This window comes from Odontesthes bonariensis, chromosome 23 (assembly GCF_027942865.1).
Source record: "Odontesthes bonariensis isolate fOdoBon6 chromosome 23, fOdoBon6.hap1, whole genome shotgun sequence".
Lineage (NCBI taxonomy): Eukaryota > Metazoa > Chordata > Actinopteri > Atheriniformes > Atherinopsidae > Odontesthes > Odontesthes bonariensis.
This window is the reverse complement of record NC_134528.1, coordinates 14,976,798-15,003,531: the sequence shown is the minus strand read 5'-3', so window position 1 is coordinate 15,003,531 and position 26,734 is coordinate 14,976,798. Positions and strand designations below refer to the sequence as shown.

Genomic DNA, 26,734 nt, shown 5'->3' with positions numbered 1-26,734 from the left:
TAACATTCAAACTGAAACAAAAATCTGCACTTGAAATCAAGTATCAAATGTAACTTCACTGCCTGCTTGTGTCTGCTCTAATGTATTCTGCAGTAATTGTGTGCAATTTACCAGAGCAATTACGTCGAAACTACTACTACTACTACTTACTTCATGGGTTAGATTCCATTTTTATGGCACTGTGAGGAACATTAATCTCATTTTGCACCATCTCCGCAGTGCTTCGTCCCAATGAAACCAAAATGCCGAACAAATTCTTCCAAAAGTACCTTAGCACAGAGGCAGAGCTCTTGCAGCATTAACAGAAAAATAAAGAGCTTAATTTGCCAAAAATGAACTTCTTGTTATTACCATGTTGGAATGTATTGTGTATTCAAACATACCAAACAACCTGGGACTTCAAATGCAGCAACTTTTGTCCATCTGTGCAATTTAAGAGATGAAAATGGCAAAAGTATTGCATAATCTGTGGAAAATTTAACGGTGATTCCCAGAAGTTGTTGTTCTTCTTCTAAAAAATTAAGATTTGATTGTCTTTTTTTTCTTCTCTTTACCACATACTATGGTACACAACATCAACACTTAGACATTTCAGTAAAGTACAGGAAAAACAAGGTAGAATATAATAGAAAACAAAAATTGTGAGAGGAGTAAGAAGTTGGAAGTTTTTTTTTCTCATTTTGGTGTGTCAGTACTTTTAAGCATTTCACTGATCATTGGTCATTTTCCTCTGGAAAAAACACAATAAATGCCGACATTTTAATTTGCAAACATTACATTTCAAGACTTAACTTGACAAAACTTCACTGGAATGTGTTGGAAACTGTCATCTTAGCTTGTATCAAGACGAAAACTGACATAATTTATTCTTACGTGTTAGCAAAGGCCACAATTTCAGTTTCAATGAAGGAATAAAAATCTTGAAGAGCGTTACAGCAATCACGGTCACAATTACTTGCTGAATAAAGGTAAGACATAAACTAGAAGTGTAAGGCCGAATTCACTTTGCCAATATGATCATTTATTGGCTTTACCAGCTAATTCTTTTGTTACTCTAATTTAAAATTTGAACAGTATATTCTTCCTCACTTCAAGCCAGCTCAGAGTAAACCCTCCCAGACATTTCCCCTCTAATAAGTCAAAAATAAAACAACAGCCTTGGTACAACGACAAGGCATCTTATGAGCAGATGAAGTGGTAAATATTCACAGCAGAATCTCTGATCCTCACTCAGCATTCAATCTGCGAGTGCAGCTGTCTCCGCAGAGTTAGGGTGCGTTGATGGAGCTGTTGCATCTGCTGCATGCGGTCTCGCTGGCGAGCCAGGTTCTGGGGCATTGGGTACCGCTGGTGGCCGCACAGATACCGGTACGGGATGCGAACATGGCAGGCTGCTGCTCGGCAGCGTGGCTGAGTTAGGGGCGGCAGCAGCGTCCAGCGCTTCCTCTCAGCGCAATAACGGTACACCTCCGTGCGGTATTGCTTGTCCAAGGTGCTGCCGTTCCTCCACCCGCCAATGATGAAAATGTCGTCACCAAGGTAACAGAGAGCAGCACCTTCCATGCTCAGGACCTCTGATGGGAGGCTGTCGAGGATGTTGTCTGAGACGTTACTGCTTATCTTCTGCTGAGCCTCCTCGACTGTTATTTTGTAGTTCTTGGGACAACAAGAGGCGGTGTGGTAGAAGTTTGTGGATCCAACAGCCATTTGAAAACAACAGTAGTTATCAATTAATGGCAGTGAGTGCACTTCCTGCCACTTGCGACTCTCCGTGTCGTAGCGAGTGGTCAAAGTGCTCAGTCCATCATCGTGGTCTATGTCCACAGGAGTCCTGGCCATCACAAACACGTGGCGATCATCTACGCTCACTGTTTTTACATCTCGTAGGATCTTTGGGGCTGGCTCAAGACTGACCCACTCATCTTTTTCAGGTTCGTAGATGGTGACATCCTTAAAGCCTGGACTGAAGTTGCCATGACCGCCAATGCTATAGAGTACATCTCTGACACATATAAGGCCAAAGGAGTGTTTGCGGGTGGTCAGGCTGTTGACCTGCTCCCAGCTGTTTAGGCTTGGGTTGTAGCGTTCAACCATCTTGGCAAAGCCAGGCTCCATGGAGCCCGCCACATAAACATGGCCCTCAGTGACTGCGATGGCATGTCCATCAAGGTGGTTGTGAATGTGCGGCAGATTGACCCAACGGTCCTCGGCAACAAAGTAGCCCACGCACTCACTGAGATATTCTCCACCTTCTGAAACACCACCAACCACCATGATTACATCCATGTTCTGGCCAAGTCGCGGCTGGTTCACTGCCTTGTAGGAGGCACAGAGTTCTGAATCGGCTGATTTGAGGCTCTCGGACCGAATGGCATGGAACTCCAGAGCATCGAGCACCAGCTGCCGACATGCAGCATTGTTTGCCACTAAAGGCTCCTTTCTCACCACACGCGTCAGGTAGGTAGGAGCAATCTGCGGTAGCCGTAGAAGCTTAAAAAGCTCCTCAAAATACTTCTCTCGGTCCTCTTTGTTTTGGTGGACCCATTTCACGATAGCCTCAAATAAAGCCTGCTCAGAGTCCACAGTGATTTCTGAGTCCGAGAGCCAGTCTCTCACGAGGTGAAATGGCAGCGTGTAGAATTCCTCGCCGCGGATAACTCTGTGGAAGTTTCTTCTGATGGTCTCCGCAGCTCCCTGAGCCAGCTGGTTCAGTGAGTACATGTGTGCCAGGCTGTGCACGGCTACGCAGTTGGACAGGTTCAAATTCTTCACCAGGAACTCTTCACAGAAGCTCTTCAGCTGCGCCAGCAAGAACCTGACAGGGAGAAGATGTCACAATTATCAAGCTGTTTCAGTGCTCAACGCTGGAGAATTAGAATAGTCATAATGTTGACCAGTTATTCCAGTAATAGTGGTCTTAAGTAACGATTACTATATCCAGTTAACTGGCTAATTGATGCCGACTTGTCTGGTGGTCAGTAACCACAACAGGTACTGACTAACTTTCTGTCCATCAATCATCTATCTATTTCAGCTCTGCAGACAGCCCAGTGGCATGCTGTGTGAATAGATAGACTCAGGTTATAATAGCGTGATGACTTTTTACTGCCACGTTTTGTGTCCTCAGGATAGTAAAACTATATGCCGTCATTCAATGTCACCAGAGAAAAGGAAACTGTGTTATTAAATGGTAAAAGCAACCAATGTTTAGGGTTTACAGTAAATGTGTGGTTATATATCAGCACTATTATCACAATAGTACCGTTGTAAATGTTCTGGGACATGATAATTGTTTAGTAAAAAAATCTTGAATAACGACAACCCTATTGTGTAGTTAATCTGTGAAAGGGTCCATTTAAAATCAAATGAAAAACATGTAAAAAAAAAAAAAGACAACAAAAAAACAAACCTCCTTTGTAGATGCAGTTACACATTCTCCTACAATGAACTGGTTCGTCTATTACTTGCTTTACCGCAACACTGGTGTGCACAATGAATAGTGTAATGTATCAAGGACTAACAAAAGCCAGGTAGTAAAACTGGGGGGAACAAATATATCTACACAGTAAACTCAAATATATATATTTATATACACAATAAACTCAAATATATATGTATATATATATACATAGACACATTAACATAGTCCAACAAGTTGCCATTAAATAACTAACAAAGCGCCGACATCGACAAGTGAAACCACATCTGAATGTGTACTTTGGCATATTGTATTACAGCCTTATTACTCTATTAAACTTTATAGGTCTTTAAGAGTTGCTTTGACAGCAAAAGTCCTTTTTAATCAAGGAACAATAGGTGGGGTGAAAAGCATTTGCCTCATGAGTCACGTTCACGAGTCACTTTCAACATTAAAATGTCATTAAAAGCTTTAAAACAGACTCTGTTCCAAAATGATCCAGCGAGCATGAACACATAACACTCACACATCTTTTTTGTACTTGGAAATGGGACAAGTCCTATACCCCCCCCTTCCCAGATCTTCTGATTTTTATTACTCTTGAGCTATGATGCTCAAGCATTTACACATGTAGTAATGGTGTAATATAATTTGGAGATTAACGTTTTTTTTTAAGAATCATCTAATAGGAGATTTAATCTGAATCCTTTGCATTAACTTACTTGCTGAGAAAATATGTCAAATAAGCTCTTTCTGATGTCTGAAAAAAAAAAAACATTTTGGGGAACTTGTGACACTTTTATTTTTACTTTTCTGTATCAAAGGGGTAATTAATCACTCCTTACTTATCCGTTGCTAAAAACACTCCTGATCTTTCTCCCCACAATGTGGGTTCTTCAACTGTAAACCTGACACAACCAAAAGAGCTTTGCTGAATAATGTTTTTGTAATGACAACATGTGACTAAGAAACCTCTGAGAGTGGAAAGACCAAGTTCCACATGTGTGTCATTCCAGTCAGGTCACACCCTCTTCTATAATAAAACAAAAACACTGGAAATGTAAGCAAGCAGGACAAATGCCCCAAACTATGTATGGTTTGAAAAATTACCTGTCAGCTAGTTCCAACACCTCGTGCACATTGGCAGAGGTTACTCTGACTTCTCCTGTGTACATGAACTGTATGACGCTCTCCACGGTGTCCGGGTCGGGCCCCGTTTGAGAGCTCCACTCTTTCAGCTCCACTCGCCCGGTCAGGGACTCTGAAAACTGTCCGCCCAGCAGCAGCGAGAAGTACTGCGACGCCGCGGATAAAACGGAGCGGTGGGCAGATACGGTTAGGACCCACTCTCCGGACAACCCCCCGCAGCTGAAAACCAGGGTCAAATCGCAGAACAACCCCACCTTCCTTTGCTCATTCTGACGCCGGGAGAGCTCCGAGCAGTAAGCCGAGCAGGTGAACTCTTCGGCCTCCTCGGGTTCGCCGTCACCTGCACCTGTTAGCGCTCCTTCGGCGCTGCTGCTCCGGCCAGTGTCCTCCGGCTCTTCCGCTGCCGCTGCCATTCCGACGAAGGGGGGGAAACTCAGAGGCAAATGAAGGCTCTGAACTATCTTCGGGAAGAACTCATAAGTGTATACAGCACAGGCCAACAAACATTCAAAGACTGACATGCATGCACGCACAGGGCTCACAGGCTAGACTGGAAAGGAGGAGCGCTCACTTCCGTCTTCATGAAAATTCCAAATGTCCGTTTTTTTGGTGAAAAAAAGTCGGCGGGAGTCTCTCAGATTCATGATCATTCCCCTGTACACAGAACAGACTTAAACATCTGACGTAAACATGAAAATTTTAACTCAGGCTATCGATTCCTCAATATTAACTTCGCATTAACGCGTCTTAATTTTTAGCTTCGTTTACCTTTTCTCCTGGATTCACCGGTTTCGCGCATGCGTGCTGCTGTAGCGATCCAACTGTCGGTGATGTGCAGTTTTTGTTAGTGCGGTTAATAAGGCCACTTTAGTTTATTCTCCATATTATGACCCTGTTGTCTATTAGCCATGCCTATAGCGTGGTAAAAAAAAAACTGTAAGAAACTTTTAAAATTTGATAACAGCCACATTCTTGTGTTATAGTCTGTTGTTTGGAGTAAATGGTGCATTAATGGATGAAAAATTATACAAAAGCTATCAGCTTTTAGCTTGTAACTTTGTAAGCCATGTCTCCAAATCCAGCTACTGTTCTGAAAATAGTCCCACTGTTTTTGTTTATTTTATTATTATTTGAGCTGGGTTTTTTCTGTGCATCAGACATGACGTGAAATTCATACCCTTCCTCGACATAGACATTTTCTCATCAACTCGTAGAAAGGGACAATTCTTTAACAGCTTCTTTAAATCATTTACAGCAAACAATTTGTGGTAACATTTTTGAGCAACAATTCAGCCAAAAATGAAAAGTGAAATAAGTTTTTTTTATTATCTTACCACTATGACAACTTATTACAAAAAAAACAACAAAACAAAGAGCATTTTTCACAGTTAAATAAAAAGAAATGGCAAAAACAAAGACCAAAACACAGCAGGAATTACAGTGAGCAGTGACAAAATGATGTGAGCTGGACTCAAGTTTTTGGTGAAAGTTGGAGAACTTTTTTTTTTTTTTTTTTTTAACATAACCAACATCTGGTTTATGTGCAATAATTTCCCCGGGTAAAGCAAACCTGCTTTCATGGTCCCTCGCCAAAAGATGCCTGAAAGACTCACAGGGCTCATTCACGAAGCATTTCATTCGCCCCACCCCACTTTGGATGCTTCTACATCTTCCCGTTTCGTCACACAGTTATTCAGAACACCAAAACGGGTAGCGTAAATAAGCTGAAACTTGCCGAGAAAAGACTCGGAATAACTCAAAACGGCATCTAACTCAGTGGCTGATTAGTACCATTCATGTGCAACCATGGTTGTTCCAGAAAAGGCAAAGGTGGGGTAACACTGAAGCCTTTATATGTTTAATTATTTCTATTCCATAATGATGCCTCCCTTTCATAACACATATAGAATATCTACCACCAGACTGTGCTGTTCTAACAAAAACAGTTGCCAAATGTACCTTTGGTTTCACACTGATGTCAGATCTCTCTGAGCGGGAGTAAAATCCGGTGTTTAAGCTATGGTGCAGAGCTCAAAAAGCCAGAAAGCTTGCTTAAGAACGCTTTCATGGGGCCTTGAGCAGACAAACGATTACTGTAAATTATGGTTAATATCAGTAGGTAAGTAGTATAAAAAAGACTTTTTACTGTATTGCTGATCTTGAACGGATTTCACAACAGCAGCAGTTCATGCAGATTAACTATCCAGACTCTGTAATGCAGCAGTAGGGATAGAAATACCAAATGAATCCCTCTCTTGTGCCAACTATGCAAAACAGATTTATCGGCATCTTTTTTTGCTTTCATGTACCAACTCGGTTCCTGCAGTTGCTGTAATTTGCATTGGTTTGGCTATTTATTCAAAACTGAATAAGTTACATCTCAAAATGTTTTAAATAATTTGTCAAAAACTAAATCTAAAAATATACTTCCCCTTTTTCTTCCATAAAATCTAGACTGAAACTGTATGCCCATTTCCCCTCAATCAGCATGCGCTTCAACTTTCCAGAATAATCGTGCCCAGTTTTCTCTCCAGCTGCTGCAGTTGCAACTGGACAGTACGTGTATGTTAAGTGAGATAATGCTGCCAAACAGTCTCATCCAGGAATGAGAGTCACTCTGCGATGTGTGGTTTACATGGACATGTGTTCAGGAAGCACGTAGGAGATGTCATCCCATGGGTGGCGGTACAGACCCTGTTTCAGCCTCTTCTGGTCCAGGTAATGCCCTAATAGAGTGGAGACGAGTTACAAGTCGTGTTACGATACTTGGACAGTTAGAGTCTTGTCTGCGTCTGAAGGGGACTCACCAATAAAACCCATACTACGGCCGAGGACAAAGATCCCATTCAGTGCACCGATTTCCACAAACTCGTCAGCCTCATCTCTGGAAACAGTTAAACATTCATGTGAGAAACAATACTCAACAGTGTGCTCTGAACGCAGCGCAACAAAGCAGACAACACATCCAAGGATCTGAATTCTCCAAAGCGTGTCTTATGAAAAACACATTTGGTTAACGTGGTCATGAAAGTTTCTTAATAAACCATAATGTATTTGTCAGAAAAAAATTAGCAATTTTTAAAGCCCTCGTGACTGGTGGTAAAAGAGCTTAGTATGGTAGAAGACTTGTATTGAATGTTTATACATATTTTTATGTCAGAGACAGAGTTTCAACACTATCTACAGAAATTACAAACGCTTCATTTGGGAAATCCTTAATTTTACTAAAGGAAAAACAAAGTTATACTATTAGCTTCTCAAGAAGTAGCCAGTATGCCTTCAAACCAATTGAACATAACACAAACATATTTTTAACGATTCCAAAGCCCTGTTTCTCTTATTTTCTTACCGTGTGAAGCCTCCACATGTCCTAAGCAGGTCCACAAAGGCAACCCCAATAAAACCATCCACGTTGAGGATCAGGTTAGGTTTCTAAAAAGTAAGATGTTAAAAACTAAGTTGCTTGCAAGTGGGAAAAAATAAAATAAAAAGCACATCTTCTTACTGTTTTAAAAGGCGGGGATGCCAAATACTGTCAAATACAGCTGAGTCAGGAGGAAGGTCATAAATACTGTAAATACCAAAACATTTGAATCCATGTTCATTTGGTCAGACTGCTTCTTTCTCATATAATGCGCCTTCTAATTTTCAAAGATCTTCTTTATTTGACTTGTTAGTGTCAAATAAAGTGTCGGAGTAAGTACAAACGGGTAGCAGAAAGTCCGTAGTTCAAAAACCTTAAATGCAGGAAGACAAATGATTTGATGTTGAAAATCCATTCCTGAATTAATCCTCGGTTCTCCTCAAAAATAGAATTACTGTGATTAAACTTGCAAATGTGATGGCAACAAATAGTCACATTTCATTTTGATGTGATTCGAGTTTATTTGCTTACGGCATGTGAACGCAATTTTTCAGTTTTAGGGCTCTTCAGCTGACTGATACCTTGGAGGTGGTGATCTTCTCAACGTCTAGGGCGTAGTCTAGTAGCTGGGTGGAGGGGAAGTGCTGCTTGACAAAGTCTTTCAGAATCTGCACCCGCATATCTGGATTGTTGATCTGAAAAGCAAACAAATTGTTTTACACAACGACTTTGCGTCTTACTTCAATCTCGTATTAAATTAATCTAAAAGAGGGTCTTTTTTTGCAAAATATTCACAATATCAACTCTAAAGAAATGGCACATCTTTTGGGGATTGTGTTAATTTAAGGTTCTGTGAAAAACTGAGTGCTGCTTACTGATTTGACCCTGTGTCCAATGCCCATGATCAGCTTGCCATCCTTCTTCATCTTGTTGACAAACTCCATGGGCAGCATGCCACTGTCAAAGGCTTTGCTGAACTGCTTTGCTGCTGCATCAAGAGCGCCTCCAAAACGATCCCCCTGGAGTTCAGACATAAGTATGGTTTCAGTACAGAATTAATCTGGTCAGTTGTAAAATCATCAAGAAAAGTTGCAGGTCTGGAGTGAAACCTAGTTGGTAGAAAATAAATGAAATATTAAACAACACCATATACAGCCTTCAATGTGTTAATATAAAAAAGTCTCATCTAAGTCATTATTAAATCAATCATCTTTGCTAATGTGATAGCCAAGAGTTATAGTGTGTGTGGGTGTGTGTGTGTGTGTACAAAAGTGTTTCTATATGTGAGCAGTACTGACGATGGTGAGCAGGCCAGAGGTGAGGCTGGAGATCAGGTCTTTGCCCGCACGAGCACAGACGATTGTGTTGTGAGCGCCAGAAACAGCAGGTCCGTGATCAGCCGTCACCATCAAGCACATCTCAATGAACTGGCAGGCGTACCGCGGCAACCTAAACAGAAGGGCAGCAGAACTTATTCACCTGAAATAAAGTCGAGCTGCCAAGATTTCCGTCTCTCAGAATTTGATCTTCTCATCATCAACCTGTACCTCAACCGTAGTCAGACTAACCTGCGCTGGAACCACAGTAAGCCCAGCACTCCTCCTAAACCCATTTCCTCTTTAAAGACCTCTGTGATGGGCATGCCAGCGTAGATGAGCTCCTGGCCCCGCTCGTCGCAGATGCTCGTCATGAATGAGGCTGGCTTACGAATCAAACCCAACTCCTGGAAGATTTCAACAGGGATCAAAACAAATGTCCAATGTCGCTTATCAGTAACTAAACGCCAGGCATTAATTTGTAGCTTTCTACAAGTAATATAAATGACATGGTTCTTACCCGCGCCCAAGAATAATCCATCGGTACAGTGGGGGGAGGCACCTCCTGGGCAGGAACGATGGTACCATTGGCCACCAGTTCATCATAAACAGTTCTGTTTAATCATATTTACCCAATAATCTGTGAAAAGTCCTTAACCAATTCAATGACAAAATGTGTCCTATGATAATTTCCCACCTGATGACATCCCCCAGCTCATCAAAGCTCTTCGGCACATAAGCTCCAGCGTCCCTTAGAGCCTGGTTCTTGGCCACAGCCGTCTCTGAAGCCTGGTTGGCGCAGGCCCCAGCATGGCCAAACTGAACCTGAAAATGGCAGCATTAAACGGTGACCATGAAAGCTAGGTAAGGACAGCAACAAAATCCACACAGTTAATTTTCTCAATACAGCCAACAAACCTCTGAAGCAAACATGGTGGCGCAGGTACCGATACACCAGCACACCACAGGTTTGGTGATCCTGCGTTCTCCGATGCCTTGGCAGATTTTGTACTCATCTGTGCCTCCAATCTGGATGTCAGAAAAAGATATATATATATATATAAAAAAAAAAAATAAATGAGACTGCTTGTCACAGATATGAAATATGGAAGCATTTCTGGAGTGACTCTCACCTCTCCCAGCACCACTATCATCTTAATCCCCGGAGTGTCCTGGTAACGCAGAACATGGTCCATGAATGTAGAACCTGGATATCTGGACAGAAAAAACAAAAGCAAGAAAACATCAAAGCTTAAAAATTGTGCCCGTGGAGCAATATCATCATCCAAAATGCCGTTTGAAAACAGAATCCAGCAGGACTATTAAAGAAACAATTTAAGAATAGGTCCCGGTACCTGTCTCCACCAATGGCCACACCCTCATAGACGCCATCTGTTGTACGTGAGATGATGTTGTTCAGTTCATTGGACATGCCTCCAGAGCGTGACACATAGGCTACGCTTCCAGGACGGTACAGTTTAGAGGCCAGGATGTTGTCAAGCATTCCACCTGTGTTTCCAATCTTAAAACAACCCGGCTTGATGCCGCCGACCTGGTGGACAGGGTTAATAATTACACCGAGTCATGTGCAGACAGCTAAACCCAACTGTACATTTTAAGAAACAGTGGCCAGTTGTACAGTGCCTGTTTGTAAACAGGTACGTTTTGTGTCATGAAGGTCCATACCGTGGCAGGGCCAATGATAGTGACACCTTTCTCATCAGCCATCTTGATCATCTTCCTGGTCTGAGCTTCAGGGATGCCCTCAGCTATGATGGCAATGGTGTGAATCTGAAAACATAATCAAACATGTCAGACCCATGCAGACTTGCTGGAATGTCAGCAGTTTGTAAACAGCTTCTTTTTGTACCTGTGGATACTGTATGGCCTCCACCGTGCTGTCAAAGGCCGAGCGCAGCGATGCAAAGCTGATCATGACGTCCACCTCGGGGTGTTTCTTCATGGCATCGGCCATGTTCTTATAAACCGGCAGCAGGATCTCTTTATGGCCCCAATAGAACTTCTGCTTGTGATCTCCACTAAGCAACACAGGATGTAAAGAAGAATGGTTTCAAAAGTGATACCAAACAATAGCTAATAACTGCAGTAATAGCCTGATAAAGATGTGAGAAAAGCAGTGTTTCAATAAAAAAGTCCGGCCTTTTTTAACATTTGTTTTTCTTTTTTAAAAAATAGGAAATTAGTTAAGCTAACAACAGTAGAGTATGTTAAAGGGATACGCCACCCCCAGGCCAAATTAAGTGTATCCCCGCATTCCCGATACATAAATAAGTGTGTGGGAGCGTTTTCCTGGCGACCCAGGCATTGTCTGAATCTCACAGCACTGACCACTGCTTGGTTGCGCGTAATACATACATGCTAGCGTCGCCACTCGAAATATTTCGCCCAACGTGAATTAATTTACTTGATTTACCTTCTAATTACTGTGTGAGTGGTGTACTTTCACATCGAGTGCAAATGACTGTGTAAATCTACAAAGAGGCTTGCTTTGCTCATGTCGGTTTGGGAACTAGTTTCCAGTGCGGAAAACACAGCCGAAGCACACTCCCCGCTACGTCATTGGGAATCCCCACCCCCTGGCTGCTTCACGCTGGTTTGTTTGAAGAAGTCGGGGTGGGGATTCCCAAAGACGTAGCGGGGAGTGTGCTTCGGCTGTGTTTTCCGCACTGGAAACCAGTTCCCAAACCGACATGAGCAAAGCAAGCCTTCTGTGTAGATTTACACAATCATTTGCACTCGATGTGAAAGTACACCACTCACACAGTAATTAGAAGGTAAATCAAGTAAACTAATTCACGTTGGGCGAAATATTTCGAGTGGCGACACTGGCGACGCTAGCATGTATGTATTACGCGCAACCAAGCAGTGGTCAGTGCTGTGAGATTCGGAAAATGCCTGGGTCGCCAGGAAAACGCTCCCACACACTTATTTATGTCTCGGGAATGCGGGGATACACTTAATTTGGCCTGGGGGTGGCATATCACTTTAAGTCAAAGATAGTGCTATTAGTAAAATTTATATAAAACATATTTCAAAAGAAGAACTCTACAGCTCAAAACTGCCACAAAGAGCTGGTCAAAGTGGATTTGCTTTACCTACAACATCCTACATTGTGAGAAACAAAGGATTTTCACAGTGTACAACGCTGTGGTCCCTGCATTAAACCCTTTTCAAGACAGTTAAATCACTGGAGCGCCAGCTCTTCAATGATACAATGTCAGTTAACCTACGTGAAGGGGTACACCATGGCAGCCACAGAAGGTTCATCTCGGGAGCAAACGTAGTCAAAATCCATCATGCCCTGCACAGCACGTGTCTGCATTCCCCAGACGATGGCCTTGGTGTGTTTGCTGAACAGTGTGGTTGCTTTGGCTGAGAGAGCGAAAAGGCAGAAAAAGAAGAACTCTGGTCAAAACAGGAAGACAAAATAAAACTAAATGAAGTTGTGAGGGGTCAGGAGAACTGCACAAACAAGCAGAGAACGGAGGAACTGAGTCTGAGGGTAGAGATGGAGGATAAAGACAAACTCACACAACTCCCAGCACACACAGGATTATGACATTCGTATGACATACCCAATGTAATTGGGCAAATCAGATGTTTTGCCAGACATCCTTTTAAAGATTCAGTGCTACACATCACATACTTGCAACTGCAATCACATCACTTGGTTATTATTTAGTTAGAATGCAATACCACTCCATTCTCACATGCTTCCAATCCCAATCTACACGGCACCAGTGGAGCTGCATTATCTCTAAAAACTCAACCAGCGACGTCATACCCTTGGAGGGTAAACGCTGAGTTGGCTTGGGAACTGGACGACTCTCACAGCTCATGTTTCATTTGCTGAGACAGAGAAATCACTCAATGCTAGGTTACACATTTCCCTGCACCAACTGGATGCAAGACTCTCTTTATCACAAAACTAGATCTTAAGTGTACACCACTTTATGATAGCCATATGGGTTAAGGTCATTTGAATGGAGGCTGTTTTAGCATTCTCCTTCATATATTTTGATGGGTTTTTCCATTTGGCATTATCCTCTGTCGCCCGATGTCAACTTTGTGTCACGCCTGTAACTCTGTTGGCTACAACCCCAACCTCTTCACAATTTGTGCGTGTGTTGTAGCAATTTCCTGTACCGGTTACCATGCTTGAAATGCATCCCGTTTTGCAAAAGGCTCTCTGTAGCAGGTTGTCAGGAGATACTGAGTTTTCTCACTTTTCAAATGGGATATGCAAAGATATTCATTTAAAGAACACCAGTCAGTAAATTAATGCATTTTAGCCAAAGGTTCAAACACCACAAAAACCCAGCAGCACAACCCAACACACACACACAAAAAACTAAAATAGTGTAAAACTTCAAAAAGAACATTACATTATTCCAAAAAAAGAATTCTGTGTCAAGAGGATGATGTAAGGTTAAAGTACAATGGACTTTCATGCATTTGTCGTTAATTATCACACATTTGCATCAACAGTCCTCAGTCTGCTTTCTGATGCTACGTCTGATAACCGTCATTTTCCCAGAACTATTACTGCCTCTTAAAGAGAGGTCAGATTGAAGAGAAATGTTTTTGGGATGACGTTGCCCACACAGAAAGTACATACTGTGTACAGAACTAATCAATTTCAACCAAAAGCTTCCACTTTAATCTCCTGACACTCCTATACAATCCTAAAGATGTTAAAAAATGCAAACATTCAGTAATGTCAGACTGAAAGGAAATGCCTGTTCTGCGACACAAAAAGAGCTCCCCTAACGGTGAGTGGGACATCATTAGAAGGGAAAAAGGAAGACAGACTGCGGATAAACAAAAACGGGGAAGGCAGACGGAAGTGGACAGAGGACGGAGTGGGCAGGAGCACAGATGATTCACACCCTTCCATACCTCCGCTGCAGCCTGAAGAAGCTTGAGCTTCTGTGACATCACAGGATGGAACAGAAATTACGATCAAATGTGCACAAAGAAAAAAATAAATAAATAAATAAAATGAGTCCAACTTCACTGCGTCTTCACTACATTCACAGAACACACTAAAATGAATTGTGCCAATTTTGTGCCATTTCTGAAAACACACCATGTAAAGCACAGCAGAGGAAAGAGCATGCGAAGCTCGGCTGCTACAGAGCATGCCTTTACTATGCCGCTGTGAAGAGCAATCTAAAAGGTTTAATCAGGTCACAATTAAATTCTCATGTTGCAGAGCCTGCACTGAACTTTAGACTAGCACTGCAATCAACACTACTTCTACACAGCAACACACAACTCAGAGTAAAGACAGCACATCTTTTAAGTTTTAGCATTTGAAGTCTCATCTAAAAACAGAGTTCAAACATTCAAAAACACATTTTATTCTCTGAGAAAAGATTCAAAATGTTATTACATAAGAAGGTAGTGTACCTTAAAAAATATCCATCATTAAGGCAATGCAAATATGTAGGTGTTATACACCCCAAAACACTCATTTTTTCCAAGAATGAAAGGGTGAGGGTTAAACAGGAAGAGGGGCAAACCAATTAAGAGTACTTAGGAAGCCGAGTGCAATGTGAGCACGGCACACCTATCACTTACCTATCCAATCGCCTGTGACCACATTCTTCAGAGGCCACAGTATAGAATGAAGAGAGTCTTTGAGAAACAAGCATGAAAGAGATGCAAGTGAGCGGGCGGTTTGTGCCGCAAAGAAGGAAAACGTGGAGGACGATTGAAATGAAGTGAAGAGATTTAAGAGGAGGGACAAATGCAAGGAGCGAGGGCAAGAGAAATGAAAAAGCAGAAGTGTGTGAGTAAATATGGAGGACTAGATAATAAGAAGCAGCTCAGAAGAGACAGCATCTGTGTTAATTACCTGCTGGAAGACCTGCTTTAGACTTTTTTGCAGGACAGACGTCATTATTCGTCTTGGCTTCAGAGAATGAAGCTGTTCTTGTTGTAGCCGGAGTCTGGCAGAGAACAGAGAGAGATAATAAACAGCTCTATGACATTCAGAGCCAAACAGAAGCTTCAAAGGAGGAGTGGCACAGATTCCTCTCTAATGCACTGATGGTTTCACATTTTTTAAGTAAACACAGCATGTTTGTTCAATTTTAAATCTGAATTTCAAATCACATGTGGTTCCATATTAAAAGAAAACCTAAATGTCTGCCAGAGCCATAAAACAACATGAGCTGGCACAGCAAACAGTAAAGGCCTAATGTATTATATGAAAAAACACTACACAAGTTTCAAAGTCCAAAAGTGTCAAAGCTTAAACCATATTTAAACATGCATGACTGAAATGTATCACAAGTAAGCAAACACACTTAACACACAACTACTCCTTTGACATATATGAACTTGCATATAGTTGAACCATGTGTTGCAACTCTGAAAAACAGATTTCAACATGAGGAATTTTCATCATTCAACTGTTCATGTAAGTACGCTGTAAGGCACGTCTCAACTGTACAACATTCATTTGTTTAAAGGAGTATTTAATGACCCACAGACTATCCTACATTTCCTCTTTACAGCTTGGTGTGAGGACTAAATGAAAGTACCACTGTGTTGCTGCTCGCATTGAGGAGGAAGTTGGCGGTATGAGCGTCCATCGGAGGCAGGTTAGGGATCGGCCGATGGCCCAGAGCCATCCCAACTATGGCCGTCATATGGGTCTCAGTTCCAAACACATGAATAGGAATACCTGTGGTCTTCCCTTTAAAGAGCAAAAACACAAGCATTGTTTAAGAACATACACACAAACAGAACTTATGAAAAACAATCACCATTTGATTTCCTACAAAAACATTTACAAAAAGTATCGCAGTTTTCTGTTATTTTAGTCTGGAAATTTGAAAGTCACAAGACCACATCTTTGTTTCATGAGTGAGGACCTCACTCACCTACTTCCCCCATCACTCTCAGGCCTTCTTGATAATTGGGCCCGCCGCGTCGGACAAATATGGAGACCTCATGCTCCTTCAGAGGACCTTGGTAATCTTTAATGGCCCTGACAATACCCTGAGAAGAAAGACAGTCAGCTCAGCTTTGTGATGCACCAAAAATTGATCAGCCAATAAAAGAGGCTCAGAAACACAAGCACTGACACAATAGTTTTTGTTAAGCCTATTCAATGTATTCTTCCATAACGATGAAAACCTCCATCTTGTGGGCTTCTATGAACTAAAGTCCATTTCATAGCTTTGTGTTCTAACGTGTGTAATGTCTGCCACATTTTTCTGAGTCGACTGTTCCAGCGAGCTGCAGAGTTCACGTTCTCAACTCAGAATTTGCCTTTCAGTTTAATTTGATAACAACTGATGCCGCCTTAAAAATATTTGCTGGAAGTAAATAAAAGAAATACCACATCTACAATTAAACAACATGCTGTACATGATAAAGGAAGCTGTGACATCTCTGCTATTCTGAAACAGCAATGAGAGTACTTTCTTCCACTCATTTTGAATATATTTTTTGGGGAAAAATTCTAATAAATCACACGGAGAAACGTTCCAATGACATCTGAAGTCAACATAATATAGTCCATTCAGTGTTTAAGCCAAACACATTAGCATGTTTCACCTTAAATGTGGCTGCTACATTGGTGAAGTTTGCGATACTTCCTCCGATGATCAGCACTTTCCCTGCAACAGGAAAAAAACCAAAAACATGTTGAGATACAACACTAACTTACTTGCAAAAACCCACAAGAAGCTTCCAGTAAAGGAGATTTTCCTTAATTGTGTCTCCACTTCCTCCCTCCAGTCTTTTTTTTTTCTAACCTTATTTGGGAAGACGAGCTTTGATGAAGTGTTTTCAGTGCTCACCTTGAGGATGTTTCTCGCGAGTCATAAGCGAGAGGATGGTTTTTGCGTAGTCGTAGGTCTGCTGTTCGCTGGGTGCACCGGAGTACTCGCCGTAGTTGGCCAGCTCGTCCACCCCACCCAGGTCGCAGATGGTGTCGCTAAAGAGAACAGGTCGCCAGTCAAATACTGCGCGCCGATTTAGGCTAATCCTTTCACTTTTAATTAACCGCAAACGTGTGCTGCAACAGGGATTTCAAATTGGCGTTTCATACGCGTAAAAAACTTTTAGCAGCGGCTGCCATGTAGGCCTGTTTGCATTTTTATAATAATATAACATGTAAAGCCTGACTTTGATCAACCGTAACACGGTAAATTGTCTTCGGCAACTAAAATCTACTATAAACCATAATAACTTCATGAACCACCTGTAGACCACTGAAGCCCCTCCTCCGGCCACCATAGTCCAGATCCTTCCTCTGGGGTTCAGCAGGGTAAGCTTCAGACTGGCACCGCTCTTTGCATCCAGATCTGCAATGTAGGCCTCCTAAAAGTGGCAAAAAAATAAATTTGAGTACACAAGGCCAAGGATGGAGACATGGTGCCAATAAATAAACACATTCCTCATGGCACTCAGCATGGATACCTTAAATCACTGTACCTGTGCCCATACTGTAGCGCTTTAGGTAATTGAAACAATTAAATCACAAAACAGATGATAACTTCATACAAATGATCTTACTGTCACACAAAAAAAATGCACTGTTGTTCCTCAGATCTCACCTCTGGATATGCTTCTCTGCCAAAGGGTGGAGGAAACTCCACATTGCCCCATTTTGCCTTGCAGATGAAATCCGCTGTGGCGTCAATCTTGGCTGCCATGTCGAGGACATACACTCCATCTTGGGTCACGACTGGTTAAGACAATAAAAAACACAACTTATTATTTTGAGTGTTTCTATATAACAAAGCAGCCGACGGGGGTAAGCTTTTTTTTATTCCATTAACAACCAAAAAAAAAACAAAAGACAAGAGCAGAAATGTGTTCCCAAAAGTTAATAATTAAACCACACTGGTTCAATTATTAAGCTGCGTCTGTGAATCCTAATGAGCTGAGTGTAAGGTTGAACAGAGGACAGGTTTACCTAAAGGGTTGATCTCAAGATAGGTGAAGTAGAGGTCCTCGTATAATTTAAAGAGTCCCACTATAAAACTGGCCAGTACCCTAAGGAGAAGGGGAAAAAAAACGTAGATCAAAATCAACAAGAGTGGAAAATGACTGAAAGTGTTACGAGAAGTGAAATATAAATGAGTACACCAATTGTTCTTGTATACAATCCACAGTAAGTGTACAGAAAAAACATACTTTATTGCCAAACAATTATGATGAATGCTGTCACTGAAACTCACAGAACAGAGTGTGTCATGTGGCAGAATTAACTGAACTAGCAACAAAAATAAGAGATTCTGCTTAACGAAGGTCAAAATGTTTGTGGTATAATGGGAATGTTATTTGGTAAAGAGGTAAAATACACATCAGTGAAAGTCAAAACAGAAGAGAACACAAAAACTCTTCTGAAGGTTGAGAGCCTCTGAGGGCCAATAAAACAAAAATACCAAAAGGTTTTGCTTGTTCATCCATCCATCCATCCATCCATCCATCCATCATCTACCGCTTCTATGGGGATCGGGTCAGCAGCTTCAGCAGAGAAACCCAGACGTCCCTGTCCCCGGCCAATTCCTCTAGCTCTTCCAGGGGAGACCCCGAGGGGTTCCCAGGCCAGCCGAGAGATATAGTCTCTCCTCCCAGTGGGACGTGCTCGGAACACCTCACCAGGCAGGCGTCCAGGAGGCATCCTAACCAGATGCCCGAGCCACCTCCTCACGATGTGGGGGAGCAGCGGCTCTACTCCGAGCCCCTCCCGGATGAACGAGCTTCTCACCCTATCTCTAAGGGAGAGCCCAGACACCCTGCGGAGGAAGCCCATTTCGGCTGCTTGTATTCGCGATCTCATTCCCAACCCGGAGAGGGCATTTAACCCTTTTCCGGCTGAGGACCATGGTCTCGGATTTGGAGGTGCTGATTCTCAGCCGCTTCACACTCGTCTGCGAACCGCTCCAGTGAGAGCTGAAGGTCACGACACGATGACGCTAACGGAACCACATCATCCGCAAAAAGCAGACATCCGATTCTGAGGTCGCCAAAACGGACCCCCTCAATGCCCTGGCTGCACTTAAAAATTAAAAATTATGAACAGAATCGGGGACAAAGGGCAGCCCTGACGGAGTCCAACCCTCACCGGAAACACGTCCGACTTAAGGCCGGCGCACCAAATCGGACCGTATTTGACACGCTCGCACGTCCATCGCACACACGTGCGAACCTACGAGTTTTTTGACCGAATGTTATCACATGACCGAAATAGGAAGCCACAAATCACGTGACTTTCAAACTGGAGGCAGCCATGTTTGTGTCGTAGTCGTCCAACGTGACTAAGTGCGCTATTCCCATTGGCTGTTTAAATAATCCTGCGCGATGACATCGGAACAGAGACCGCACACACATACGATTGTATTCGGCACAAGGGAAATCCGTACGGAAATATCAAACATGTTTGATTTGATCCGATGAAACGACAAACGACAAAATCGTTTGTCAGCTGCTACCGCACACCTTTACGATTCCCATGCGAAGTCATCGGGCCGACAAAATCGTACACGAATCGTAAAGGTGTGCGCCGGCCTTTACTGCCGGCAATACGGACCAAACTCTGGCACCGGTCATACGGAGACCGAACAGCCCATATCAAGGGGTCAGGCACTCCATACTCCCGGAGCACCCCCCACAAGAGTCCCAGAGGGACACGGTCGAACGCCTTCTCCACGTCTTGGGCGAACTCCCATGCACCCTCCAGGACCCTGCTGAGGGTGTAGAGCTGGTCCACTGTTCCACGGCCAGGACGAAAACCACACTGCACCTCCTGAATTTCCTGGTTTGCTTGTCCCCTTTTTCCATTTGTGTTTGCAGCAGCTAATTAATCATATGAGGACTTGAACAAAACGATTTAGCACCACTGAGAGTGACGCATGACAATAAGTCTCATTTTCAACCATCTATGGCAAAACGTTTCATAAAAAAAATATACGTCCATACTCTTTCTTGTCGTCGGGAACATGTTCGAGGAGCTGCTCTGCGACTTGGCCCTCACTGAGCTCGTCATCCACCGCAACCATCAGCCGCTGGGCCTTGGCGTCCACGTCACCAACTTCCACTCCTCCCTCGTGGTGGAAGAGCACTTGGTCGCCCTCACGCGTGGCGTAAATGCACACATAAAACTCTTCCTCCTGTTAGTGAGTAGATAAGGAGTGACGGCAGATACAAAGGCACATAGACCCATTGTTACAGATTTCTTTGCACAGGGAAACACGAAAAAACAAAATGCTGAAAAGCTTTTTTTTCAATGCTCAAAAACAATCAAATCTGCAGCTGATGTCTCTATAAGTGCAGGTTTTCTCATGTATTCATGAGCGACAAAGTCCCACACATTTTACAACACCTTTTTACCATCAGTTTGTTCCTTTGAGGAAACATAAGGAAATCAAATAATTAAACTGACCTACATCATCCTGCCGAGTCATTTGCTTTAAGGGTGTGTCTGTTAAACACTTATCTATGATTAGAGGCTACTCAAATAAACACGACTTGGCTTTCAAAGTAAAGGGCATCCCTTACCTGTGCATGTGGAACAAAGGGCTCAATGAGGAAGTTCTTCAGCACCCCTTTCGCCTTTCCCACCTAGTCAAGACAAACATTATGGTCACAAAACAGTCATGTTAGTTTATTCTAGTTATACTAGCAGAAGGGAAAGGAACTACTGAATGTATTCCTGAAATATTCTGCAAAAAAGAATATTTCCACATAGTAAAAACACAGGAAAGTCTTCCGTGTTTGCTGGAAGCATGGCGACTGCCTGTTAGGAGTACAGTTCAGCAGGTCTGCATTTACAGTGGACCGGAATAGACCACCCCCTGACCTGGCAGATCCAAACATGAGCCCCAAGGCCTCTGGCATTGCACAGCATGCTCCCACACATAACACATACATATACTGTGGACTAATGGAGCTCACGTTCTATTCATATGCTGCATGAAACACAATGTGGCACTCATGTGATTTACTACTCGAGTCACGCTATTTGACTGCATTCCTCTTGCCATTTGTGACCCGACAGCAGAGTTTTGCACTGAAGACAAGTAAGGACTGCGCGCAAATTACAACTGTAAGAATAAAATGTTTGATTACTCTTAAATATGTGGTTCAATCTTCTCCTAACAATCGTCATCTTGCATTTATAGTCGAGCCCCATATGACTAAATTAATAACAGTTGCATTTGAACTCCATAGATAGAAAAATATGATATATAAAAACAATGACGCTGAAAATGCTGCTTTGATCAAAGGTAAAGATGGTACCAAAATATTGGTAAGCCTTTTTCTTTTTGGTCTGATAGTGTACACAGATGCAGGCCGATGTGGTGTTCAAGTAAGGAGACAAACTGTATACAAAAGGAGCGAATTGAGGACTGCTTATTCTCTCCCTTGGAGTCGGTGTCCTGCAAATATCACACCTGGGACACAACGACCTGAACGGTGCTTTTTGATCAGACAGTTTTGTGGGGACCTCCAGTCCAGAATTCCTCTGCGAAAGCTCCATGAAAACTCTGATGGAGGTTGTTTCAGCTATAGGAGGTTCTATGAGCTACGAGTTCCCTCACTCACTTTTTTCATTCTTGGCTGCAAATCATTCAGTGTGTTTCCCTATGACTGCATCATTTGTTTAGTCAAACTTTGTATGATAAAACCTGTGATTTTATTTTTTTCAATAATCAGTTAAAAAAAAAGGTTCACAAATCACAGGCAATATACAACAAAGCCTTATTTGCACATACGTATATATTCAGACAAAAGCCACTTGATCCAGTTTTCTCTATGAGGATAATAAAGTTAAAGGCATGGCAGAAGGCATGATTATTAGCCAGTTTCCACAACAGCAGTGTTGCTTGGACCTTATCTCTGACTCCATTCTGATTTAAATTAAATCGTGTTTACGGGAGATGAATGACAAAATTGCTGAGAACATTTTCATCTAGATGGCAAAGCAGCTAAATAGTCGGTAAACATTAACCCGATGTTAGAGCTGCAGTTGAATAAGGCTGCACGGTATTCAGGAAACACAAATGAACGCTAAAGAAAATCTCATAATAAAACCAGAAAGCATGTTTTCTTGAAGGCAGCACTGTGCTGGCTTATCACATCCATCTCTGGTTGCGACTGTAAAATTGAGCACAGCTATCACTAAAATGATCAACTTCAATTCAGCCGCCTTTGTGTGCAACGCAGCTTCAGTCCCTGAAATCTATTGTTCCTTAAATTCCTGGATCATATATTGCTGCCTCAAAAGTTAGTAGCCGGTCATTCTGTGTCTTCATGCAAAGGCAGAGAGGGTACAGCCAACTCACAGTGGTCTCTTTCATAATGCGTGCTTTGAGCCACTCCTTGACGCCCTGCAGGTCCAGGTTGATGCCAACCAGCCCGAGCTTCCCGCGCCGCTTGATCAGTTGATCTGGCTTCACCACCAGCCGCTGTGCAAGGAGCAAGAAACACAAGGCAGATAGTAGTGAATAAACACTAGTGTAACAAACCTAACTGAGACCAGGTCACGAAATGCATCTACACACACACTCGCACACAAAGTCACATGTTTCTGTAACTGTAACTGCATAACGTCCTGCTGAGATTCAGCGAGCTTTCTGATCCCCCCACCAGCTGTTGGGGTGGGGGGGGGGGGGGGGGGGGACAACGACAAAAACGACGAGAGGAAAGTAGGAAGGCTTTTGAGGTTATATTGAAATTTGTAGCAGGAGTCTTACTTCTGTCAGTAGCCATGGGTGCTCCTGTGTGAGGCAGTCCCAGTCAGTCTCCGCTGTTACACTAGCATAGCGGAAGCGGTTCTGCACAGCCGTTGAGGCGCAGATGTACTTGTACAAAAACTCCTTCCCCGTCTGCTCCGATATGGCTTTCGCAGACATGACAGCAACGTACAGCACAGGACCTTTGGGAGAAAGAGACCGATGGTTAAATTTAGGAAGTCACCACAGTGTCACACGGACTCACTAATGGATCACATGAGAGAAACAACCAGCCAAGTCGATTCTACCTTCTACCCTGAGGAAAAGACATGAAAACAGTGTGATGTGAATGAATGTAGCCGTTATATCAAATCACTCCTGCATCAGGTAAAGATGCCAGATGTTTACAAATCTACAGATGGGTCATACCTTAGAAAATAAGCTTGTCTGAACAACTGCATTAACTAAGATCATTTGGGCGATGCCAAAAGAAAAAAAATGTAGCAAAACCCTATTAAGTTGCTTCCTGCTCATTCCTGCGCATAAATGCCCTCATTAATCTGAAAGAATCATATCACTGTTTTGGCTAACAAAGAAGGCCAGTGGAAAGTACATAGATTAAACAGAAAAGCTTTTAACCCTAAAAAGCTGAAAATAAATCAATTTGTACATCTTCAGTGGTATTTGAGACATTTTTCTTTTTTTTAACCTGTGAAGCTGCACATCTAATTAAAGACTTTTTCAATAAGCAAAACAATGTTTTAAAAAGTCTAAAAAGTTTAATTTTCTAAATAACAACACCAAACACTGAGTGTGAGTGCGCACTGTTGTCCGTGTTTTTCCAGTAATGGAGTGGAGACCTGTCCAGGATGTATCCCTATCAATCAATGTGAGGGCACAATAACTGAGACAACGAATCATTAGCTCTACCTGTCCACGAAACCTCTTCAAAATAAGACTGACGGTTACCTTTTATACAAAGTATATAATATTTTGTGGAAATGCATGTTTGAAAAGTAACTAATCATGTTGCTGATTACACATTCAGAGCAGTGCTCCAAAAAAGTCACTTTTCATAACCTAGTGGCGTGGCTCTGCTCCAACACTGTGTTGTAGAAATGACTTTAGTGATCAAGTTAGCTGTGATTATTTTGTAAGTACTAGTTGCACAAACGCCAGCCTTTCGAGACACAGAGTCCACAGTTTTTTCTAAACGAAGAGCTAAGTAGTTAGCTTTCCTGCCTGTGAGCACTTTGTGCACGAGACGTGACTTCAGAGACACTTCTGCAACAGCAAGTGCAACCGCGTGCATTTCTCACTTTTGGATTATTTTAACCAGATACTGTCCGAACTTAAAGGCGTAGACGCCATCAGAGTTTGCGCAGCTGCTTTAATTCTAAATCTCCATCAGCATCAGGGTGTTAGGACACAAATGTCAGTAACGAGGCAACAATGTAAAGCCAGACAGTGAAAGAAATTGTGCACGGCAAGCCTCCTCTTCAAATGTCATCGTTTAATTTCATTCCTCTCTTGATTTACCCTCCCTGTCTTGGTCTGTCATCTGTGGCAAGCACTGTAAAGCATAGCTTTGCTTTGATATACATTGCGCAATAAGGCTAATAATCCATTAGATGATCATTGGGCATTAGGTTCTGTGCCCCCTATTTTTGTTTTTACAAATTTGACGGTACTGTTAAAACAAAGTAAGGGATCATTAACTGATGTCTAACTCAGCCCCACATCGGCTCAACTTTCAACTGGATCTCCTCACACAAAAAGCTATGAATTTACGTCTCCTCAGTGTCAAAGTCCACATTTCCAAACGTGGCTGCCCTTTATACTAGACCAGCAATCATAATTTTTAAAGTGTACAAAACTGTGATACTAAAACAGTTTAAGACATGATTCTATGGGGTATACAGACACCCCCCCCCCCTTTTTTTTTTTTTTTTACTGAAAAGAAAACTTGTTATCAGTACTGTAATAGTCCTATACTTAAAGAGACTCTTAACCTGGCCAAATATGGACTTTAACAGTCAAATTTGACCAATGACAAGATCTGACAATCTGCCATGTGGATCATTTCCTACCGTGTCAAGAAAAATAGATAATCTTACATAAACAAAAGCCTTAAAGTTAGCAGTAAGGGCATGATGGAGAAGAAGATCCAAAACAAAGACAACAGGCTGCACTGATTGACTTGCCATTCCTGTTCACCCCAAAATATGTTGCAAGACCTGCTCAGTCCGGTCCGTCTCAGCTGAAACAAATGATATATGCATATAGCTCATGTTGCCTTTGGTTTAACACCTAAAGCGTACACCTCTCATTTAACGAGACAGAAGACACTCTGCTGACTTTAATAGCTCAAATTGGCCCAGTATCCTCACACCACTTCCAACATCAATAATACAGCAGTAACCAGTGACCCTTGGTTAACAAGCATCTTATCTCCTCTGCCACTGTATTGCTGATATCTCTTTTATTTTTATATAGAGTGGCTCTATTTAAGCGTTTAAAAGTGCAATGCAGCGTTTTTAGACAACTGCTGAATCACTTACACACAGACAAGTGGTCTATAACATGTCTGTGATAACTGACCTTGTAGTGCATCTAGGATTTAGCCAAGCAGGCTATCGTCTCATGCTTTCAGAGACAGATGACCCAGTGTTCAGTCCTGACATAATCCACGGGTCCAGTCTATTGTTTGAAGCTAGTTAGCCGTGAAATTTAAGCCAATGTTCGGGCTCCTGAGGTGAAGGCAGCTGGATTTGGAGGCAGCACAATCGCAGAGATCAGTAAGGGCGGGTGGAGGATGGCACTACTTCAGACATAGCAGCCGTTTGATTGAACTCATGCTTGCATTAGCATCACTTCCTCGTTGCAAACTACCCTGCTATTCACATATGTGTCAGACCAACCTCCTGTATCGACCACCACACCCACTCCACAGACTCAGTAGCCAACATAAGCTACTCAGGCAAGTTTAACACTAACTTCAGCTAATCTAGCTATAGGTAAACAAAGAAACACCGTCCGAGAGAGGAGAAATAAGTAGCCAAAACTCATTTAGGTGAAATAATAAACTTGCCAAAGAAAGGAAGATTATGATTGCGGAGGGTTGTAAATTGAAGTTAGCCTGCGTTTGAGACTAATATGAAGTCTTTAAATCATTCCAGATGAGCTGTTTTCAAGCCTGACAGCAAAGTGAAACTATATAACATGTCTGTTATGTCTATTCTATCCTTGTTAAGATGACAGTGGCTGCAATTTTTTCCATCCAACCCCAAATCCTTACAATCTGGCTAGCTAACTAGTGTAGCCTAAAGTCGCTAGATAGCCCGTAAGAAAAGATAGCGTTTGCAAAGGAATTGAGCGACAACTATTACCTTGTCAAAGAATGTAACACCTTCTTGAAATAAAGGCTTCGTGTCCTGGCAGCAAAATAACAAAGCTTAACAGTCAATTTGTCTTATACCGGAGTCCGTCTCCGTCAGTCCCTCTTGCCACCTCACTCTCCTCCTGTCGCACCATAATCTGGCGAGGCTGCGCGCACCTGATTGGTTTAATTGCAACCACGTGTTTACGTCAGTTTCACCCACACCATAATAAACTGATCACCCGTGTGAACATTGATTCATTATAAAATAAACGGAGATGTCTAAAAATACATACAAATGACGGTTCAATGTTTTTCTTTTGGTCTGTATTTATATCTATACTGCGTAAAAGTTGAAAAGACAAAACAAAGGCACCACAAAAG

At 42.4% G+C, this 26,734-nt stretch overlaps 2 protein-coding genes across 4 annotated transcripts; both read right to left on the bottom strand.

Annotated features, from left to right (window-relative positions):
* Nucleotides 1–536: 536 nt before the first annotated feature.
* Nucleotides 537–5,361, bottom strand: klhl11 (kelch-like family member 11). The gene is made up of 3 exons (XM_075457749.1): nucleotides 5,336–5,361; nucleotides 4,529–5,221; nucleotides 537–2,815 (listed from the first exon to the last, which is right to left on the bottom strand). The coding sequence occupies exons 2-3, from the start codon at nucleotides 5,086–5,088 to the stop codon at nucleotides 1,231–1,233; spliced, it is 2,145 nt and encodes a 714-aa protein (XP_075313864.1). The 5' UTR covers nucleotides 5,089–5,221; nucleotides 5,336–5,361; the 3' UTR covers nucleotides 537–1,230.
* A 506-nt stretch (nucleotides 5,362–5,867) lies between these two features.
* On the bottom strand, nucleotides 5,868–26,507 carry aclyb (ATP citrate lyase b). 3 transcript variants are annotated; one of them, XM_075457047.1, is made up of 30 exons: nucleotides 26,361–26,507; nucleotides 22,993–23,174; nucleotides 22,582–22,704; nucleotides 20,795–20,857; nucleotides 20,216–20,406; nucleotides 18,207–18,286; nucleotides 17,845–17,975; nucleotides 17,490–17,608; nucleotides 17,086–17,222; nucleotides 16,841–16,902; nucleotides 16,162–16,279; nucleotides 15,820–15,974; nucleotides 15,129–15,222; nucleotides 14,852–14,908; nucleotides 14,168–14,197; nucleotides 12,499–12,640; nucleotides 11,118–11,286; nucleotides 10,934–11,038; nucleotides 10,603–10,799; nucleotides 10,381–10,462; nucleotides 10,166–10,276; nucleotides 9,945–10,072; nucleotides 9,768–9,861; nucleotides 9,500–9,654; nucleotides 9,230–9,380; nucleotides 8,807–8,950; nucleotides 8,513–8,626; nucleotides 7,917–7,999; nucleotides 7,375–7,451; nucleotides 5,868–7,293 (listed from the first exon to the last, which is right to left on the bottom strand). In XM_075457047.1, the coding sequence occupies exons 2-30, from the start codon at nucleotides 23,149–23,151 to the stop codon at nucleotides 7,199–7,201; spliced, it is 3,366 nt and encodes a 1,121-aa protein (XP_075313162.1). In that variant the 5' UTR covers nucleotides 23,152–23,174; nucleotides 26,361–26,507; the 3' UTR covers nucleotides 5,868–7,198. The 3 variants fall into 3 exon arrangements, with proteins under 3 accessions (XP_075313162.1, XP_075313163.1, XP_075313164.1); XM_075457048.1 differs by lacking the exon at nucleotides 14,852–14,908; XM_075457049.1 differs by lacking the exons at nucleotides 14,168–14,197; nucleotides 14,852–14,908.
* Between the last annotated feature and the right edge of the window lie 227 nt (nucleotides 26,508–26,734).

Coding starts and splice junctions, on each gene's coding strand:
- klhl11 (XM_075457749.1), bottom strand. CDS start 5,088: ATGTCAGTCTTTGAATGTTTGTTGGCCTGTGCTGTATACACTTATGAG. Junction 2,816..4,528: donor GTGTTGGAACTAGCTGACAG/GTAATTTTTCAA, acceptor TCTCCCTGTCAG/GTTCTTGCTGGCGCAGCTGA.
- aclyb (XM_075457047.1), bottom strand. CDS start 23,151: ATGTCTGCGAAAGCCATATCGGAGCAGACGGGGAAGGAGTTTTTGTAC. Junction 22,705..22,992: donor ACCCATGGCTACTGACAGAA/GTAAGACTCCTG, acceptor CTCCTTGCACAG/CGGCTGGTGGTGAAGCCAGA. Junction 17,976..18,206: donor TCTTGAGATCAACCCTTTAG/GTAAACCTGTCC, acceptor TGTCTTAACCAG/TCGTGACCCAAGATGGAGTG.